The sequence below is a fragment of the Thalia democratica genome, chromosome 2, assembly GCF_965202585.1.
Source record: "Thalia democratica chromosome 2, ktThaDemo2.hap1.1, whole genome shotgun sequence".
Taxonomy (NCBI): domain Eukaryota; kingdom Metazoa; phylum Chordata; class Thaliacea; order Salpida; family Salpidae; genus Thalia; species Thalia democratica.
This window is the reverse complement of record NC_139166.1, coordinates 84,763,040-84,775,629: the sequence shown is the minus strand read 5'-3', so window position 1 is coordinate 84,775,629 and position 12,590 is coordinate 84,763,040. Positions and strand designations below refer to the sequence as shown.

The window sequence follows — 12,590 nt, the reverse complement described above, 5'->3', positions numbered from 1 at the left end:
TAAATTTATTTTATTTTCAATAACAATTAAGGTTATAAACTTTAACTTGCTTTAACTGTTGACAAAACAATTAATAAAGTTAGCTTAATAACTTTTTTTATTAAATTTTGAGTTTAAAGAGTTTGTAGTACAGAAAACTAAATCAAGTATTTTGTAGGTTGGTTTCATTATCTACATGTTTAAAACTTTGAAATCATTATAAAAAACTTTAAGTAGTTAAATTGTTTATAGTAAACAATCTATTATTAAGAGAAATTATTCAGTTTACTATGCGTAGCTTTGAAAATTTTGCGTGTCGCCGCTTTAGTAAAGTATCATATGTGCTTTAAAACAGAAAAATAAATTGAAATTAAAACAAAATAAAGCAAGCAAGCCGCACTTATTGCTGTGAAGCTCAATAAGCTTACGCCTACATACTTGCTCATTACAAAACAATGAGTAAAGTGCACGTTTTCATGAAGTCAACAATAAGTCAAGCAGCTTGTGGTCATGACAAACTTCCTATTCATTTCTTAGCATATTGAGCCGATAAGATTGTTAAAGCCATATTCAGCATAAATACGCTGGTATGTTGCAAAAACTTATCAGTTTAAAAGTTTTGTACTTGGCAAATATATGTTAAGCTTTGTTGAGAAGGTGTTTTTATAAATCTTTGAAGCTTTATTTAAAGTTTAACATTTTCAATAAAAAAAGTGCTTTTAAACAAAACGTTTTTAGGTTTTTTCTGTTGTTTTTAGAGAACTGTTTTTTAAATACTGAACAAACACCTTATATAAAGCATTAGTATGACTAAAATTTAATTTGAAAACTTTATACAGCTCACTCTTTAGTTTTAAAAATAAACATAGAATTAACAAAATGAAGTTTGTGTTTTTGACATTTGCCTTGCTGTTCTTTACCCAAGCGTCAGAAGTAAAAGGTTTGTATAAAGAGTTCATTATTATTTTTAGTAGTTTTTTTTATATCTGTAATATTCAATTTTTTAATATATTTTTATAATAATAACCTATTAAATATTGACTGAGAGGTCTTTTCGTACACCAAGGTCTTAAGACCATTTTTTTAGAATTTATAAGTTTGTTTGTACAAACCATGGACATAGCTTGGTAGGTTTCTGCAAATCTACAGAAACGTATACTTATGTGCGAAAAAACTTGATTTTATTTCAGCTTGAAAAGACTGCTGTCTTAGCTTTTAGTAGTCATTTATGCTTAATTTTGCACTCCTGAGAGATAATTTTGACATATATGTACTATTTAGCATTTTTAGTGTCGTAAAAAATTGAACGAATTAAATAATTCTAAATTGTAACATTTAGGGCGTTAAAGCTTTATTTTGTCAAAAAGCTGCAATGCAAAATTGATTCTAAAGAAAGCTGTAGCTTCAAAAATCAAAATCATACAATTTTATGTTATATAACTTGTTGTTACTATTGACTACGTTAAATGTTTGATTTTCAAAACAATATAAGTATTTTTGAGTTAAATGGTGATTTTTTATACTTATTTTTAATGAAGGGTAGGATTTTTTAACTTTTTATGGGTACTTTTAATTGCCTCAATTTTGCAAAAAAACAGTACCCAATATTTTGATGATGTCATTAACTTTACTTTGGGTAGTTATTAAGGTTAAACTTTGTAAAAAAAAATAATTCGCTGTCTAGGCCTATGATAAATTCACTTTGTTTATTTTTCTAAAGATAAAAATAATTGTATCTGAAATAAAACAATACTAAACATTTCACTATGTTAACAAAATTAAGAAAATATAATTTTCAACCTTGATATTTTTTGCGTAAGTTACAATTTTAAATTCAACCACAAATTAAGCTATTGACTTTGAAAATTTTTCTTTTATAGATTATTGATGACTTTGAGTTATCATATTTTATAAAAGTTTTATTATTTTACATGTAGAAGTAGTTTAAAATTTACAGATTTTGTAATGATTTTTTTTTAAACACTAGATTTTTTCAAATTTTTTAATTTCAAAAGTTAAAGGTTTTTCCAGTTTTTTTTTTAAACTGTCAAGTTCCTGGATTCCAGGTGTTTTGGCAAACCTGCTCAAATTTTAAGGAAGTATTCCTTTCAATATTTAAAAAATAGCAAAAAATGAGAATTGAAACCTACTATACTCTCCTATTTTAATGTTTTATATAAAACAATTTGTTTTGGCAAAAAAAATCTGTGTAAAGATACTTGTAGTTTAGATTAAATTTCATAAAGTGACATCAACTTGTAACAAAAGTGATCTACACCCTCCCTGTACCCAAGGTGACTCCTAAAGTTTTTTTTGAAACTTCTTTAAATTTTTCAAAATTTAATATATTATTTTAAATTCAAGTCTTATTTACTTTTCTAGACAAAATAAGTGATCAGAGTTTCAAGTCATTCTAGGATTTTATATAACATTCCAAAATTCCCATAAGCATTTAGGTTTGATGGCCACCCTGTTAACTTTATTTCAAACTACAAAAAGGTAGCTTTTATTGAAGTACATAACTCATGTATAATAAGTTCAAGCATTTTTATGAACTAAATTCATCAACAAACTATATAAGAAAAATTTTAAAAATCATTTTTTTTAATTTGTGTTTGAATTTAAAATTGTAACTTTATGTTAACAAAAAATGTTTCTATAATTTTGTTAACATAGGGAAATGTTTAGTATTATTCTATTGTTATGTTTCAGATATGATTATTTTCATATTTTAGAAAACTAAAAAAGTGAATTTGTCATAGGCTTAGAATTTTGTTTTTTTTACAAGTTTAAGCTTCAAAACTACCCAAAGTAAAGTTAATGACGTCATCAAAATACTTGGTACTTTTTTTTTGCAAATTTGCTGCATTTGAAAGTACCCAATATTTAAAACTATCTATAAAAATTCATACCGTTTATTGAATGTTTTCTTGGTTTACACAAGTGACAAGACATAAACAGTCATAGGGGGTGTGGAGCAAATTAAATTGCCTTGTATACAGTTATCACTCGTACCTCAACATTCCATTTTTGATGTATTAACATAACTGCATTTTGTCAGACTAAATTCAATAACAATAGAGGTAGTTTAAATTGGTGTGTTTCCGCTAGGACGTTATCACGAGCTATGCTGACATGTTTTAATGAATTTTGATGATTTTAAAAATTTTGATGATTTTGATGAATAAAAAGATGTTTTAATTTTTGCAGATTCGTAACTTTTTTGAGCTAGCTACGTCCCTGGTACAAACGATTAATTATAGGTAGCTTGGTATAGGTAGCTACAATAGTTTCAATAGCCTTAGTTGAATATAAAAACGAACCAACTTCTTGAAACACTTTCCATGGCTTTACTTAATTAATTCTTTATAATAAATCGATCCGCTGATTAAAACTTTAAAAACTTTGCGCACTGGATTTATTACATTAATAAAATACGTTAAAATGATATCTGTATCAAAATCAGTTGTGCGACATTCCTGTATTGTGACTAGTTAAAATTAATACTTTCAACAATGCCAGATTTAAAGCTCTGCTTATTATTTGCGCAACTTTCATGCTACTTCCGTTAGCGTGCACAAACACGCTCTAAAACCGTGACTATGTTAAAACGAACGTTTTCTTCACAGAGTGCTTCGACTACTACGTGGAAGCGAACAGGGTGTCTACATGGAATAACGCCGAAACTATGATCGGATGCGCAAAGCAGGGTGGCAAGTTGGCGTCCAGTGACCTCGCGGACAGGTAGCTAGTTTTATTTGAAAATTATTATTTTAATAATAGTTTAGAGCTTCAGTAGTAGTTTAAATTAAAAGTCTAGTTTTGTAAAAACACGTGATTTTTATCACAAGGGCAGATTAAAAAAAAATAAATCCGAAACTGTAATTTGCTCCCATAAAAAAGTCACAATAAACGACAACAAAATTTATTTTGTCTTGATTTAAAAATATTTTAAAACTTACAACAGTAAAAAAAATTGAAAATGTGTTTTTAATAAATAAGTAATTTATTGAAAAATAAATGTTCTTGAAACAAAAGTGAAATTTAGTTTAGTATGAAAATTTAAGTTAAACCGGAAGTAGTCACTAGCAGTACAAAAACAGTGAGAAAATAGGTAATGTGACGAAAAGAGAAGCTTAACTCAACAATAATTACTGTAATAGACAAATTACAAAAAACAATTTTAAGTAAAATTTCATAACTGTAAATTGATTTGAAATTAGTTTGATAATTAAGGTAGAATATTTATTTCATACTTACTATTAAACTTATCATTTAATGCTCAAAACTACTAAAATGAATGCATTTTTCTTAGAAAACTAACTTTATACAAAAAACAATAACTAATAGTACACAAGTACAACTTTATCATAAAAAATATCTTACGATTAAAAGAATTAGTTTAAAAACACATATATTAAGTATATTAGACAAAACAATTTGTTTTGTATTAACAAAAAGAAGTTTCTTCAAAGCCTTAAAATTGTAGAGAAAAAGTATAAGTAATTTAAAAATAAAAATAGCTGGTCAATTTAAAAGTAAGTATCTATTGGATTAGCAGATGTGTATTAATTTATTTTTAATAAAAAACAAATTTATAATTAAGAAACATTTTTAGAACAAAAAAGTTAATTATTTTAATTTAAATAACTAACTATCAACCCAAAACTACGAATTTTAGTAATAGTTTTGTGATTTACAGATAAAAGAGTAACTAAAATCAAATATTGTAATATAATTGTACAAAAAATAAGTATAGTATATATGGTTATTTATTATAATATATATTATTAGGCTATTTAAAAGCATTTTAAAACAAATGCAGTAGACAAATGGAACTTGTTTTTTATTAATAAAAACAAGTTTAATTTAAAAATTATAACTAAATAACGAAAGTAAAACTTATAACTAAAAATACATCATGACTTAGAGCAGCGGTCGGTACGGTACTTTGAATCCGTGAACCCTAAATCACAAAATTTTAATTCTGTGCACCCCAATATGCATTCTTAAGCGCTGCTAGTGTTTAAGAATATGTAAACACTTTTAATCATCTTTTTATTAATAATTTGGTAACGATCAGTTAATTTTTAAGCGCTAATTATAAATTGTCTTCTTTACCCTATCTATTTTGTAAACTAATGATGATCTAATTTTTACAACAATATTTTACTTGTATCACCCAGTTTTAAAACACAAACTAGATTAATTTAATGCATTGCCACAACCCCAATTAACAATCAGTAGTCTTGGTACTTTTTATTGAAGGGTAAATTTAAATATTTAGTTAAGTTAACTTAATGATTCTTTATTAAGCGATTACTATCTGTGTTTAACAAATGTATTGTCACGAACAAATAACAGAAAAATAAGTTACACAAAAAAGTAACGAAAAAAAAAGACATTAAAAATTATCAGAGCTAAATCCGTTTGTTGATCTGGAACTGTCTGTGTTGGTCTTGTTGCTAGCAAGAGTCTTATCAAGCCTAAATTTTAGGTTTTAAAGTTTATGCTTAATAATATTCAGGTCTTAATGAAGTTTTTCGAACAAAATTTCTCAAACATTATTTTGGGTTGAAGGCCTGGATACACAAAAAGACCTCTCGGTCATCGAGTTGCATACCCAACTCTAATCAAAATTATAATAAGCTAAAATATTATAAAAAAAATTTACAGTTATAATTTAAACTCTAAAACAAAACAATCTATGAAAAATGAGAGTACTAAACTTTAAAACATTAAATATTTTTTATAAACAAAAATATCCATTTTAAACAAATTATATAATAGTATCTAACATTATACATACATAGAATATATATTGAACTCTACATTAAAAGGTTAAGTTTTAACCTGAATTTTTTTTGAATTTTAAATTTATCAATAATTTAAACTTTTATATATCTTAAAAAAAAACATAAATTTTATATATTTTAAGTTTTAAAAAGTATGTTTAAGAATTTGGATTCTACTATACTAAGAATAAAAATGAGCTAAAACATTAAAAAACAAAACTAAAATATTCATTAAAAAAAAGCAAAACAAAGCTTTATTTAATAAAAACAAGTAATTTTTTTTCAACTAAATAAAATGTTAATGATTAAAAATAACAACAAGTAAATTCCTGTAAATTAATATAAATTAAAATATGAATAACTAGATTTATCTCAAGAGTTATTAAGCACTTATCAAAATAGCAAAATCATTTTCTAAAGTTTTAACATTATGTTTAACATTAATAGAAGAGACATTGACTTTTAATTTTTTTTAATGTAATATAAGAGACTAAAATACCAAGAGACCTATTATTCTAAAACTATCTTACTATAATGAGCTGTTTATTGGAACTACTACTGGGTTGTGGTTGAACTTGTCCAGAAATTTCTTCAAATAGAGGTATAATGTCTCAGCATGAGTATTTTTTAAAATGTTCCTTTGCAAAAGTTTTCCAACCTTTAAAATAACATAAGAGTTATCTAAAGTATTTTGAGTGTGTGAAAATCAAGTTAATCAAAAAACTAATGCCATTACTGATTTCTAATCTAGTTTTAATAATATCAAAAAAATACTATTTAGCATTAAAAAAATTGTGCTGATTTAACTTAAAAAAAAAATTTTTTTTATAAAAAGTACAAACAACTACCTTAAATAAAAAATATAGTTTAAGATAAGTATTATACAGTAAATTTGATATCTTACAGTAAATATTTAAAAATATTATTGTGTTATATTTTTTAGTGTAGTAAAAAAAGTTATATAAAAATCAGAGTTCTAGTAAGTAAAAGATGTAAAATGCAAAAAAAAAGTTAAGAAAACAATCAATATTTTGCAAAAAAAAGAATTTAATTATATCAAGAACTGGGTTGCTTCTCTTTGAAACAAAACACATTATTTTATTATGTCAAACATTTAAAGTATATATTGTTAAATAAGTTTGACGGGGTTGTAATCCTTTTGGTTAAAATTGATTTGATAGATCCAAACTGACCTAAATGACTTTAAACTGACCTGTAGTCATCTAATTTTTTTCCAAATTTTTTTTTAACTTTTCAAAGGCAGGAAAAACAAAGATCTTTAGCAAAAAATACTAAAACTACAAAATAAATTATTGAAACTGAATTAACTAAATCTTATTCAAAATGTAGAAAAAAAAATCCTGAAATCTCAAACTATACTGAGATAAAAAAAAACTATATTGAGTCAGCCTGGGTTGAAAAAACAAATACAAAATTTTCCGAGTTATCTTATGTCATACTGAGATTTTCAAAATTTTAAAGTATCCAGGATTATTCTGATTGAGTGGAAAACTTGTTGATTACCTGAATCAAAAATCAAAACCAGGCTCCAGCTCAGAAAAATATTCTAACCTAAAATGAGTATTTTTAAAAACCTTTACTAGTCTAAGTTTTGATAAAGTATCATAAAACCTTTAAACCATTTATATTTATGCATTTACATAACAAAATACTGAAAAAGATATCAACTAACAATATTTTTTGTTTCAAAATATTCAAATAAAGTAAAACAACTGAAGAACTGTACAATATTTTGAAACATTTAAAAAATAAAACTATTTTTAAACAAGCACAACTAAAAAAGAAAAAACTAGCTTAATATTTTACAAATATAAATCTTTAGTTGTTAATATAAAATTTTTAAAATACTAAAAAAACTTTTTTATCTATTTAAAAAAAATTCTTTAAGCATGAAGTAAGATTTACATCTTAAAAACCAATACTATAACTCTTTTAATAAAATTATTAAAATTGCTGTTTAATATATTTCATAAATAAAAAAACAAGCATTAGCAATGTTGTTACTCTTTTAGTTAAAAAACTGTCCTGGCCCTCAAACTTTGAAATACTTATAAAACATCATATATAAATATTCAATATAAATAAAGTTTAAAAAAAAATCAGGTTATTCATCAAAATTTGAATTTAAAAAAAAACAGATAGTTGAAACTACAACATAGAAATTTCATTTAACGAAATAAAAAACATTGGAATAAAATTCAAAAAAAATTATCCTGAAAATTTTTAAAGATTTATACTGTCCTGAGTTGTACTAAGTGTGGGACTTGGCAAGAGTTACAAAAAACTAGCCTTGGTCATCTTGAGTTTAATGAAGAAAAGAGAAAGTTAAAGCTCAAAAGTAGCAGTATAGTTAAAGTAATATTTTGATAAAAATATATTACGGACGAAATAAATAATTCATATTTCAAAAAACAAAAACTCATAAATGTATTCAGAGATTCTAGACTATCTTTTGCAAGAAAAAAACATGCTTAATAAGACTATATTTCTAAGAAAAATTTATTTAGGCTGAGTATGTTACAACCCTAAATCATACTATAATTTAAAACTAGTTATTAAAAAAGTTGCAACTTTTTGAAGCAAAAATTTTTGTTGAGTGTTAAAAAAATCTATCCTAAGTTACATCAAACTAATCAAGTCATCCAGATTTATGAAAAAAAAATATTAGAATTAATAATTCAAAAATGAACAGTTATCTTTTTTTGTTAAAAAAACAAATAAAAATAGCTAGTAAATAAATTAATTAAGAGGATATTTTATTTAACTTTTGAAGTCAATAAATTTAAGTAACAAGTAGTTTCATAAGAAGCATACCTAGCCAGCCTGAAATTTTCAAAAGACCTTTATATAATTTAAACTATCCTCAGTGTGTGGCAACTCAATGTTAATTTAGTTAGGCCCATAATTCCTTTAAATTTTATATGTACTATTTAGTTATGAATAAAGGTATAATATTTATTTAATTTGAGTTATTTAAAACTTATAACTGTAACTTAAAATTTATTCATTAATACTTATATGCACCTTTTTTTAAGAGAATTATTAATATAATTTAACTATTTTTATCTTGATTAAAGAATTTTTTATTGAACATAAATTCTTTAATTTTCCTGTAAATATAAAAACTAGCTTTAAATTTTCATTATTATTGAAATATTAATATAATTATCATGTGAATATTTTTATAGGAATTATTGTTTTGTTTAAAAAGGAGGTAAAATTAATAATTTAAAAGGAAAAGTTTCTTCACTAAGCAAATTGTTGTAATTTACTAATACTAAAAGTAAAAAGGAAAATACTAACCTTTTTAATATAATCATGATCGTAGCTGGATGACAGCTTCCTTCACATCAGTCAACTGAATTCACAAGAGCTTAGAGCATTCTCTCTATTCTTTCAAATGAAAACTGTTTTTTCAATGTTTGTATAAAGAATGATATGTGATTTTTATTAACAAAATAGATCATGAGAGTAAAATGGCCAATAAACTAAAAACTAAATTAAACACCAGGGCTAGATTTAACTTAAATATTTAACAATGTTGCTTAAACTAAATAAATATAATAATGAGACAAAAAAAAGTTTTTGTGTAATCTTTAAATTTCATGCACTCCTAAATGACTTTCATGTACCCTAAAAGTTTAGTGCACCCCAAAAAAAAAATTGGGAACACTAGTGTGCACCAGTGTACACCGTGCCGACCACTGACTTAGAGTTTAAAAGTATAACTTTTAATAATAATATATTATATTTATAATAATATATTATAAAATTATTTAATATTAAATAATAAACTATCGATTGTGTTTAAATGAGCAATTGTATAAAACACTGTAGCAGCTTTTATCTAACCATAAAAACAAATTCATACAAAAATTAATAACTATAAAATTAAGTTTTTTTAAATTTAAGAGTAAGTTTAATAAAAAAATATCAATTTGTAATATAAAAGTATAATTAGTTTAATTTGTAAAACATTTTTTTTACAAAAAATAATTATATATAAAAAAATGTAGAATTTATTTGATTTATAAGACAAGCTTTATAAAAAAAATAAATTACTGAGAATACTAGTTTTTTTTTATCTTAAATCATAGGCATCTTCAAACAACAAACAATAGTTCATAGTATAAAAGTATAACTATATAACAAAATATAATTTATTCATAAAAAAGCAATTTTTAAAAACACTGTTTTAGTCAACAAAGTTTATTTTTTAATGTCAAACTCAAAACTTTTTATTGTAAAAAAAAAAATCCAAATTGTATTTTAACTAACCAATAAAATTATTTTAAAATATACAGAAGTTGTACAGTATAAGTATGCTTTATTTTTACTTTAATGAAAATTTTAAGACGAAAATTACGACATGTAGAACAATACTGTAATTGCTTATGTTAAAGAGTAACAATGTACAAAAAATAATGACTCATAGTATGACAGTATAACTACATAACGAAATATATTTTGTTATCAAAAGAGCAACTTTACAAAAATAATAGATAACTTAGACAAAAAGTTGTTTGTTTTAAAAAATCGACTTAATTTAAACACTAATAGTTCTAAAAAGTAAAACTAATTTAGTAATCAAAACATCCCACATATCAAAAATGAGTAATTTAAGAATAAAAATTATCAAAAAAAGTTTTACCATAACTTATCAATATAATATAAATTTTTATTTTGTTTTACAGTTTAAGGAGAAGAGTATTAAAAAAATGATGGCTTGTAGAAAAACTGTATAAAATTTTTAAGTTTAAAGAGCAATCTTACGCTACAAACAATTGAAAATAGGACAAAAATGTGATAAATAAAACCTTTTTTTTTGATTTAAAGAAAAACTTTCTTTAAATTTTTAACTGTCGTAGAAAATTACATGTGAAGCTATATTTTTTAAATTTATATATATCTCTAAATTAGTTTAGCTATATCTTATGAATGTACAATTAAAGTTTAACCTTTTTTATAATTAGTATAGCTAGTAGCAAAGTTTTTACTTTCCTTAGCAAAGCTAAAAATGTTTTTATTATTATTTAATAAGCACTAAACTGCACCGCACAACGTTTCATAACATAAGACAACCTACGACCGGTTTCGCCAATTATGACTCATCCGGGCAGTCATAGTTGCAAAACTAAAAATTTTTAGGTCTAATCAAGCAGACTTAAACATAAAATAATTGAATGATGCTGAAAACATCTCAGCTTTGCAAAATTATATTTAATATAAGAACATCCAAAAGTTTCAAGCGTAACCCAGACAAGACTTTTCAAATTCATTAAAAATTTTTAATAGTTTTAAAGAATTTTTAAAGAAGATAGATTGATCACGAATAATTTTTGTGCCATCTAATTAGCAAAGATTTTACAAATAACTGTAATATAACGTTCAATTGAGAAGCTATACTAAGTGCAGTTACTAATTAAGTACAAACGAAATAAAAGAGATAACAATTTAAGTTAACAATGTATTTTCAGATACAATGATTAGTTAAACACAATTTTTAGTAGTTTTTTAATTAATGAACTTTTGTATACATCACTTATATGCAAAGAGTAAATAACTGTAATGATAGAAATAAAAGTAAAAACAAATATTTAATTTTTGTTCAATTTAACTTTCATGCACTGTGTTAAAGTGCATATTTAATACTGTAAATAATACTTAAACATTATAAAATTGTAGCATTTAATATAACATTTGATATAATTTACAATATAAAACTTATACAATCAGACATAATAAAACCAGTAATTTGATACAGGTAAAATTAAAATCATTAAACTATAGAAATAGAAAAAATAAATGTCAATCATCATTTTTTTTTTCAGTAAAAATTCAAAAAGAGCGATTCTTGCTATCTTCAGCCATCGCGCACAAAACAAAGATAAAGATTCAATCTGGATCGGCATTAGCACGAAGGACATTGCATCTGAACGTTCGGAACTGGACAACTACTTTACCTTCTCAGATGACACTTCTCCCACGGCAAACTTGAACACTAAGGATTTGGTGTTTAAGTGGGCTGACAATGTGCCTGATTTCACTAATTCCAACAAGGAAAATTTCAATTGCGCCGCTCTGAAAAGGGGAAGAATTCATACTTTTGAGTGTATGCCGAATGCATTTACATATTTGTGCAAGAAGTCAGTAGCTTGCGCCAACGAGAAGAAAAAATGCTAACTTTGAGTCTGACCGTTCCCGCGTAAAAACTTGCCAAATTTCGCGCTTTTTCGTCGGGCAACTAGAGCTCATTTATTGATTTTGCAAATAAAATTTTGAAACTGTTTGTAAAATTAAAAAATAACTTTTTATTACTACATATATTGTACAGAAATCTAAAACAATATTCATTCAAAAACATCTTTATTAAAGCAAACATCAAATAAAATCGATTTCGACTGACGCTTTTCAACTACTTTTGTTAGCAACTAATTTTAAGATTAAAATTTGAGTAAATAAATAGTTAGAGGTTACATCAGAAAAAATCAAGTACCACTAATTAGCATAATTGAGCAAAAACTAATTAGACATTCACAATTCATAAATACATATATAAAACAGTTGATCAGTAACTTAACTAAGATAAGCAACAATAAAAATATCTTATATTATATATATAACAAAAGTAGTTGAAAAGCGTTAGCCGAAATCGATTTTATTTGTTGTTTGCTTTAATAAAGATGTTTTTGAATTAATATTGTCTTAGATTTCTGTACAAAATAAAAAAATATTTTCAGCCTATCCCAGCTTTTAGCCTTGTTTGGTAGTTTTTGTATTATTTTTAAAGTTTTA

At 24.3% G+C, this 12,590-nt stretch overlaps 1 protein-coding gene across 1 annotated transcript; it reads left to right on the top strand.

The window, feature by feature from the left end:
* Positions 1-824: 824 nt before the first annotated feature.
* Positions 825-12,389, top strand: LOC145830024 (uncharacterized). Its single transcript, XM_082937919.1, has 3 exons — positions 825-919; positions 3,609-3,723; positions 11,627-12,389. Exons 1-3 carry the CDS (start codon positions 859-861, stop codon positions 11,976-11,978), a joined length of 528 nt encoding a protein of 175 aa, XP_082794045.1. The 5' UTR covers positions 825-858; the 3' UTR covers positions 11,979-12,389.
* Positions 12,390-12,590: the final 201 nt, after the last annotated feature.

What these genes read in the sequence shown, in the direction of transcription:
- LOC145830024 (XM_082937919.1), top strand. Translation starts at nt 859, where the DNA reads ATGAAGTTTGTGTTTTTGACATTTGCCTTGCTGTTCTTTACCCAAGCG. An exon ending in CCAAGCGTCAGAAGTAAAAG is followed by an intron (nt 920 to 3,608) that starts GTTTGTATAAAG and finishes TTTTCTTCACAG; the next exon opens with AGTGCTTCGACTACTACGTG. An exon ending in TCCAGTGACCTCGCGGACAG is followed by an intron (nt 3,724 to 11,626) that starts GTAGCTAGTTTT and finishes TTTTTTTTTCAG; the next exon opens with TAAAAATTCAAAAAGAGCGA.